This window comes from Echinococcus granulosus (assembly GCF_000524195.1).
Source record: "Echinococcus granulosus chromosome Unknown EG_S00242, whole genome shotgun sequence".
Lineage (NCBI taxonomy): Eukaryota > Metazoa > Platyhelminthes > Cestoda > Cyclophyllidea > Taeniidae > Echinococcus > Echinococcus granulosus.
Window position 1 is genome coordinate 10,626 of NW_020170622.1, and position 9,651 is coordinate 20,276.

General features: G+C 42.2%; 1 protein-coding gene across 1 annotated transcript; it reads left to right on the top strand. All coding sequences in view use genetic code 11, as the record gives it.

Moving 5' to 3' along the window:
- Positions 1-1,992: 1,992 nt before the first annotated feature.
- On the top strand, positions 1,993-4,964 carry EGR_10617 (hypothetical protein; the record flags this gene model as incomplete). The annotated part of the gene is made up of 4 exons (XM_024499866.1): positions 1,993-1,998; positions 3,114-3,432; positions 3,843-3,969; positions 4,853-4,964. The coding sequence occupies 4 exons, from the start codon at positions 1,993-1,995 to the stop codon at positions 4,962-4,964; spliced, it is 564 nt and encodes a 187-aa protein (XP_024345717.1).
- Positions 4,965-9,651: the final 4,687 nt, after the last annotated feature.

A 9,651-nucleotide genomic window follows, 5' to 3' on the forward strand; every position in this document is an offset into this window, starting at 1 on the left:
AAAGCAAATAGGTTTATAGCGAAAATCCGAAGACTTTTTTGCCAAATTTTATTTTCAAAATAATATTTTGTTTTGTAGTCTTAGAATAGAAAAAGTACGACCACTTTTTTCCTTGCACGGATCTGAGATGCCGTACCTCATTTATCATCGAAATTCATAATGCTCTCTCTGTAAAGAACAATGTTTCAGAGATAATGACTTCTTTCGTCTATTTTCAATTGGTTTTTCTCGTGTCTCGAAGTCTATTTGCTCATATTTTCAATCACTCAAGTCGGAGTAATTCCCTCTATCTTACAAGTACAACCTGACTGATTGCACTTCGTTTGAGGGTGCAATCAATTTAAAGAATTGAAGGCACGTAGACATATGCCAGGTACTCCGTGGGATGCAGTCGCTTTTGACACAGGGTCGTCACCAAGTTGTCATGACGTGAAAACAACTGAGAGGTCATTAGAGCAAACTGTACAACTACGGGTGAGTGGAATGTGAGGTGCTTAACTCTTTGAACACAGATTACCACCACTCCTTGTCGAATGATAAACAAGAGACCATGAATTAGAATGAGAAGAAGGAGATTTTTGGTACTCAGCCTTATTTGCAAGATCCAATGAGGGTAAGGAATGGCAGGCATTGATCTCGTCTCAGGTCCCCCACGTGGTTTACTTGTGCCACAGATTAAAATTTGGCACACGAAATATATCACCAATTCATTATTCATGAGCTGTACCGTCACTGGCCAGAAATTTCGTTCGCTGGTCATGCGAGACGTCACGAAGAATTTTAAACCATAATTGGGCATGAGTATGTGGATTGCAGTTCGTGCTTTCATCACAAAGTAGCTCCTAAAGACCATGCCAAAAGGTGGTAATCAAATGCCCAAGTGCATATTTAAGGTGGTGCTAGTATCGATGCGCCTTCATGACAGACGCCATGGACTTGTGAACGGTGTAAGCAGATCTGCTTGACACATCGCGGCTCAAGCATGAGATAAGAAATTTGTCTTAAACGACTTCCACAGAAACGGATTTCGTTATCAAACAATCCTAAGATTTATACGGGAACATTTAGCAATTAAAACTCATAATATTCAGCTGTAATTTCTGATTTGTTCAGGTTATGAAACAGACTTGGAAAGAAAAGGTCTATCAAGCGCAATCCACATTTATAGGGTGAACTTCTCATTTTTGTTAAACGATTGAAGTTTGGGTTTGAATTTGGGACAGCGCAGTTTTTCAGGCATTAAGGTAGTGCTAAGATGGCCAAACAGGAGTCTGGTCTGGCAGGAAGTGGAACAACTTCGAAGTGATTCTTTTCCTTTTTTTGCTTTGAAATGCTAATGACTTTACAGGTGCAGTATGGCGTGGGAGGGTTCAAAAATGCATTAGACCGCTAACACAGCAGATCTGCAAAGGGTCGTTTGATGGAAAACAGATTAACTAAAGTTAATCACTTCTGGCAGGGGCCGTTTCGGGCTGTGAGTTAGCCAAATGAGTTCTGGGGGCTTAAAGGTAAATGCCACATATGGTGAAATAATCGCATTTGCAATAAACCTACCATCTCTGCTGCAAATCACCACCTTATAATACATTTTGCCTCTTAAACACAGAAAAAATGCAGCGTTTACGCCTATCTTACTTTCATTTCCCAACTATCTGTTTTGCCTTGCACGTCAAAATGTGATTGTTTAACGCCAAAAGTGGAAAAAGTCACTTGGATTATGGCGAAATATGCGAGGAATGCAAAAAATGGGAATAAGCCAGCATTTCTCGCTCTTCCTCCTTTCCCCTTCTGCGGGAGCAATGCAAATGGACGGTAATAGAGAAGGTGACAAAGGGCACCGTGCTGATATGCTGCCGTGCCAGTATTATGCTTTGCAATGGATCAGTGGCACTTTCCAAGTCCTTACTAGTCGTTTCACATCATTATACCAAGTTATGTCACAAATCATGCGGCTTTCCTTGAGCATTTGATGCCTTTAAGAAGTATCACGGCATGAGGGTACGCAGGTTGCTTTGTTCTGAATTAACAGAAGGGCTGGTGAAGTAAAAGTGTGGTTAACACAAGAGTTTGATAAACTGCGTCCAAATCCTTGCTAAATAACACCAGCGAAATTAAAATAGTTGGTGTCACTCCACGTTTCTTTTACGAGAGAGTTAACTTCACTACTACTGAATCGTGATTTCTCAAGGGTGTGTTCACTTAACACCGAATGCCTGTATACAGACAAAAAGCGTGATTATGGGGCCAACGACTTGCCAATGGGTGCCTTCTCTGGGCCAAAAAAAACGGTTTTCCTGATGTAAGGTGAACCAGTAGAGCTGAGAGCGTACTTAGTTACTACTGGCGAGTGCAGACTACAGCGATGGTGATGGAATATCAGTTGTTAATTTACGTTTTTGCGCCCTGAGCCTTCTCTGAAGCCGTATTAGGTCAAAACAGTATGAAAGGAGATCTGCTCTTTGCCTACAGAGGAGCCAAGGAAGGCTATATGCGTGGCTTTTCGATTATGCATGATTAAATTTATGATAAGAACAAGGTGGTTTTGCTCCAGTGCTAGTTATGTAAATGAAAGCATTTGCATGCCGCCATTATTGTGTGGATCATCCCTTACTACATTTAAAGACAAGTCAGTCTTGAAGCAGGTTCGGCAAACACTTGACCCTTCCATCTCATCAGTTTGACGCTGCCCAACCGTCTGTCTGGGTCATTTATCACCCACACCCTTCGCATTTCATTGGCGTTTGTGCGTGCTCGCAGGCTCCAGCATTCATAGAGAGAGCCTTCCTTCTGTGACGTTTACTCGGCTTGTACTCTTCGTATACTAAGACACTACTGCAATTAAGTTAGTCTTCGCCTGTGGTGGGCGGTGGTACTAAAATGAAAATCGGCGGTCAGTCCACATAGTTTTACCATGCTAATGGAATTAATTAATCATCTCACCCTTTTTAAATGCAGTGGGTCAAGTCAGTGGTGAGAGGATTTTGTCGTCTTTGCTCACCGTTCTTTCACAGATGACATTGCGAAGCAGAAGCAGGAGTAACACTGAATGAAATGCATGATGGCGGTCCAATCGAACAACGAATATAAGCAAATTGCCTTCTTTTCTTTTGAAGGTTGCAGTACAGGGCAGTGGAGAATACACACCATTACCTATTCGTGGTGTGTCTGCAGGTCATCTGCCAAGTGTGGCCGAAGGCGGTGGAGTGGGTGGATGGCCGATGGAGGGGTGTCGGCTGCGTCCACAGGAGAACTTCAACGTGGTGGTTCAACACGACCTGAAGGAGTTGGGTGAAAACACGTTGATCTGTGTCGTCTCATACGTGGCTCGTGTTCCATCCTCCTCCATCGCTGTGTCCAGTTCTCTTCCTCAACCACCCTCTCTAACCGGTCTTCAGCAGCCGACGACAGCGACTGTTGGAGCCTCTTATGGGAGTAAGCGATGAGCAAAACTAAGTATTTCTATTGACCAAAATCAGCGTATATTTGAAGTAAGTAAAGACTTCCTCAGGTGATGTTTGTAACCTACGGGACACATTTCAAAAGCGTGAAATGCATTTCCTCCTTCGTCTAAATATGTAGCACTGCTCTGCCTGATGATAACAGAAATAGGATGAAATTCTGTAGTTTTATCAATTTGTTAGTGGTTCGTGGGATAGAAACTTGTCCTTGTTTATGCGTGATGGCAAAGTGTGTCTTGGAAGGGTGCTACCCGAATCTGCTGACAGTGCAGGGCACAGTAAGTCTATGAGGGAGAATTCCGACACGCCAAGGTTGTCATAGATGGGCGAAGAAGTACGTCCCTTGGTTCCCTTGAAGGCGAAATCCTCTTTTAATGAACTCAGCATTGATTGGCGATGGGATGGAATTATTTGAAAGTGAACGTGACTTTATAAATACAGTGCGAGTTTTGTGGCACCGAGAAAAAGAAACTACATCCTGTAAGGCTCTTAAAACCGCTTATAAAGTAAGGTGTGGGTAATGTCTATATGCTACCGTCACTTGGATGTAGAATGTGCTTAAGGTTCTGGAATGTTGTAGTTTCCTCAATATTTGTTTACACAATTTTCCCTGAGCCACGAAATGACACACGTTTCATAATCTAAGCTTACTTACCTTCCTGATTTAGTATTTTTCGTAATATTGCTGTTTTTACTACCGTTGGTTAAGTACAACTACATGCCTCTGCTAGATGTTTACACGGCTGTGTAAGGCATTTACCCCAATTCATCGAAGTCGTGGATTCTAGGGCAAGAGAATCAAGCATTCAAATCAGCTTTCCTTTCTGTACAATCTCAACTTCCGTATTTTGTATAGTCGTGTTCTTGGCCAGTTAAACACCTTACACTTTGTTCTACCTAATTTTAAGTCGGCATTTCAGACAGCATTATTTACCTCACACAGTGATGCTACTTCTCTCCTCCCTCCACCCTTATTGTTCTCCACCCCAAATTTGCCGCCCCGTGTAACGACAAAAGGGAGGAGTGCTTGTGAACTGTCCAAAGTATATCCTTTGATTCAGTCTGAATTTGCGGCGACAATAAAGGTGGCAGTGGTGGAGGGATGGTAGTAGGGCATGCTTATGTAGCATTAGGAGTAAGAAAATCCAGACTTCCATATTTGGATGACATCATTATTTGCAGCTCTCGTCTCTGCCGCTGGATGCATGTTTGGGATAATCAGGCACTGCAATTTTCGCGCTCACGCACGTATCATATCGGTAGGTATTGCATGGGCGGTTTCACTGGAAGTCCGAATCTTTGTTCATGAATACTATGAAAGTTGCAGTATCCTCACCCCCTTCTCGAATGCACTTTATGTAGTTTTGATCATCGTCGTCCTTTTGTGATGATAGGCGACCGATTCATGCTTTCTTGGAGTATGAGGTGAATGGTCTAGAACCAGGCGAATCCAAAGCGGTGGCAACTAGAGCGGAACTTTGGGTTGGTTTACGGCTTAAGCGCTAAGCTCCATTACAGCAGAGGATCCTACTCACTGCAGTGGAAACGGATACATTCATCTCGTGCCATGCATGAATTGTCAGCACGAAGATTGTAAACACTGCCTATTCCAACGATCTGTGGCAGTTAGAATTAGGCTGCTCGAAGTGGCACCACTCGAGCCAAACAGGCGACTGTTAGAAGAGGAGTAACCTCCTCAAAATTCACTTCCTACTGTCATGATGGCGAACTAAAGTGAAAACATGTGTAGTGTGAGGCAGTGGCAAACACTTCTCTCTGCAACAAAGACTGAACAACAGCAATAACTGCAGCATTGAGTGTAGAGACATCGTCTCTCTGCAGCTTACTTCCCTTTATGAAGTAGCCTCGAAACGGCATAGTGATGAGATGGGAATTCACTTTAAGCAGTACGACGAGGTACGACTAGACAGCCTTGTTTTCAACTTTCACGCGTATATAGGCACACCCCACTTTGTGCAGTTGTGGATAACCCACCTACACAAATGATTTCAATTTCCAATTTATTATTGCGCTGTGGGAAATTGGATGGAGTTTTATAATCGGCGACGCAAAAGCTGCTTCAAACGTTCACGCTGCGATTTGTCCTTCTCTGTTGTGTCTGGGTAAAGACGAGTCAAATAAGTCTGCATGGTCTTTATAATGTGAATCCATTAGAGTGTGGACGATTAGTTAAATATTTTATTCCTCTAAATAATCGCCACTGAAATTTATTATTCTTTCTCAACAGGACACAGCGTGTTGGCAATCCCACTTAAATGATATTTCCTACCTCTGGAAGCTGAGAAAATCTAGTTCCATTTACCTGCTTTTCTATCTCACTTGTATTATCATCCCACCACCTATTCTGTTTGGCATGCGATCATTCAATTTTGTGATTCCGAAAAGGCGATAAGTATTCGGACCTTGGAGAACTGGGAAGAAGATATTGTCATTTTCCTTATCTTTCCCTTTCCTTAGCTGTAACGTAGTTATTCATAGTAAAAAATTGAACTTCTTTACGAGCATGGGGCATAGTCCACCTCTGAGCCATTCATCACCAGAATCAAATAATTTAGCTAGGCTTTTGGGTTGTGGGTTCTGGTTTTCCTCCATATTTTATGCATCTTCAAATGCTTTGCAGCGAATTTGATGAGATACTTCTGCAGTTTTAAGAGCGAGTTAAAATCAGTTTGTGAAGTAGACAAGCTCGAGCCACATGTTCAAAGGGAAAGTTCAATATAACACGGCAATACAGGGGACACAGGAAAAGAGCGCCGTACTGATAGACCGATGTGCATGTCAGTGCTTTATAACCCGTACATCTTAAACAATTGGAGGCATCCCGCGATTCACAAAGACTTGCAATGCTACAAGCAATTGCAGTGAACTACACTGAAAGATCGGACAAACTGTTGCTCGCCTGACAAAGTGTGCCGTCACTGCAGTCGGCTTTGCATGTAATTAAAACAGAAGAACATCAACGTCTTTTGGCTGCAACAAATGAAATGACCATTCTATTTAAATGGCAAGATTGGAAGTGGACCCTAAATGAACTGTCATATTTAACTGCCTTAAGTCCTGAGTTTGTTAAGGAGGAGCATCAATGGGCAATCATTTGGGGTCACAGAAAAGAACAAATGCATGCCATGCTGGGGTCGAATATGACCTCAATCCTCGGGATGATGCGGTCGTTTGGCACATGCACGAGGTTGGGTGCATTTTTATCCCTACTAAGCAGGTAGTATGAAGGGTATTATTCTCTTAAGCGATTTTAATCTTGGGAATCAGTTAACCATGTGACGAACCAAAGTTGGGATCAAGACTGTGAAAATTGATGGGCTGAAAGTGGTTATAGGGGGATACGTGGATGTATTTGCCCATAGCTGCACGAAAACAAACCAGAAGTATTAATGTCTTCACCACTCTATTAAAGAAAACCGTTTGGACCCAATAACTTAAATAGCTAGTGAATTAAAATAACTACTTTCCACAAACTACATCAAGAGTTTACATAATGCCGAGTTGATTTGGACAACTAAGAAAAGTGTAAACTAAAATGTGAACTCATTTGTTTTGTGCTTTTTGGTTAGATAATAAAAGCATGCACATGCACGGTATAACATTAATGGAATTGATGGAAAATTGCACTGCTTTGACGCTAAGGCGAGACACCGACGACGCTCGTTTGGGTGTTTATCATTGTGCAAACGGCTCTCTTGTTCCATCTAAAGAATGGTAACTTAACCTAATTCATTGTATTCATAGGACCCTGGGTGGTTCGACTGCGATTGCTTTTACGTACTGTGAAAAGTGTTTATTTCGAAACAAAGCAACCATAGACGATAAATCAGGTTGGGGAATTTATCACCTCGTTTGATTAATTAGCTTTTGCTGAATTCGCTGTCTGTCCCTCTGTTTATCAATTTTGATTTGTGGGCAGGTGATGGGGGTAGTAAGAAATGGAGCCCTCCCCTTTTTCTTGCCTTAACATTTCCTTCTCTATTTCCTCCATTCACCTACACAGACGGTATAGAAAGTAGTGCATCTCCGAAAAAAGGGACAATTTCCTCCTCAACGAAGTTGTCGTAAGACCGACTTCTGCGCCTAATTTAATGCATCACAGGCACCAATTTAATGCCAAAATTCTTGTTCATATTGACTGCTATTTATGCCCTTGGTGGGTTGGCTTTCGATGGCAAAACTAACCCCAAGTTTTATCTCTATTGTTCCCTTTCAGTCCCCTCTCCCTCCCACCTTATCTCTTAATTGGGTCGCTTGCTATCCTGTTTACCTACGGCAGCATCATTTGTGCCACTTCTCATTATGCAGGACGAATAAACAAACAAACAAAACTAACTTTATGATCATTTTATAAGCGCGCACTTGAGCGACTGTCGCGGCTTTCATGCATTGCTTGAGCCTACCCTTGTAGGTGTTACAAGGCTCACCAAGCTGGAGGCAGCTTTTTCGCACATCTACATGAGGGTTGAGAGACCATTGGGAAAGGTGAGGTGGACATGGCTTTCTGTTTCACGACATTGGAAAAGTCAAAGTAATGTGGCACCTAATTGTATCAGCCTTCAACTCATAAAAACGTGCGTTGTGCCAAATGCTCTTCTGTTGCTTTGAGCCAGTCGAGATGCTTATTTACATGCCACACAAAACACCAATTTATCCGCTCTGCTGAAAAGACTTGGAACTTTCGCTTTTTAACATTTTTAATATTAAATTTGTGGCTAAAATGTTTGAGACAGGTTTTGGCTGGCACGGCTATGTGGTGTTCAGCGTTCGCGCAGCAGCGATGAGTGAGGTGTCGGAACTGCTGTAAAATAAAATGATGTTTTGACTGCGTAACCAGCCGAGGGTAGACGTTTAAACAAAGATGTGCAAGATTTTGCAGCGAAATATTTGAGCGTGATGTACCCATGGTAATTCGTCCTTTTTCAATAACCTCATCTCCCAATTCATGTGTAAGTTCATATATTCGTTTCTTGCTTCTCATTTCTTCTCCATTCGCCTGCCCTTATGTCCTCTCATAAACCTATGCTTTTACTACAACGTTCCTCTCCTACTCCAACTTTTAGCTCACCTATTAACACATTCCTCCGTAAGTTCACTAGTTCCAGTAGTTTTTCCTTCGTGGCACCATCCACCTACCTCAAGTTCTGAATGGCAAGCCACACTGATCATACATTTCGTGCTCAATAATTATGTTTTAGAATAGGGCTGGTAGGAAGTCTGTTTGTAAAATAATTTTCATTTACTCTTAGTCTCTGCATCTGTGACGTAGTCTCTGTTAAACACATACTAATATTCGAGTGACATTTAGAGTATGCGCTCAATGAATGGAATTTGTGGTGTGTTGTTACGGGTCAAAATCACCTACCAGCTTCAACTATCATGAACCATGGCAGTTTCGCAGTCAAGTGTCACAGAAGCAAGCCACTGCTGCGTCACGGGAGATCCACACCCTGACAGATTTGTGCCATTGCACATTTGGCTATCACACAAAACGGAAGTGGCTGCCACCTGTCCCTTCTGTCCTTGAAAACTCACCTTTCCCACATACAAGCATAGGGGGCGTGGAATGGCTTGCATTCTTCTGCATCGTACGCAGGCAGAGGTTATAAAATTGCACACCTAACCGTCTGTGTTGACATAAATTGGTCAAACGAGAACAAGTCGCAAACCGCCATGCAGAAATTGCGAGAATACACCGTTCGAACTAAGTCAACTGAGGCACTTATTAAGGTGTTGAAATTATAGTTTTGTAAGCTGGAACCTTGGTTTTTTATGGGAAGGAAAGGGCGCTATTGTTTCCTCTTGATTTCATCGCTATAATTTACTTCATATTTAAGAAAGTGAAGATCTACGATTCTGAGTCCTCTTCTATCAAAAATAGGATACTTTGAGTTTAGTCGCTCGCAGATTTGGCTTTATTTCCAGTTGAATGTAAATCACGCAAAATCAAAATTGCACTGTAAATCGAGATCCTCCTACGTATACCTAATACAGCAGCTATGTTCTGGTCAGTGCTATCCAAAGTGGAGGATTTCTGCGATCCCGCACATTTTCAAGACATCTGTTTCCATTACACACGTTCACTAAACCAGGTTAGACTATCATAAAAGCAATCCTAGCGATTTTCTACCACCTCAATTTACGGTTTGACCACGAGGACCTAAAACCGATG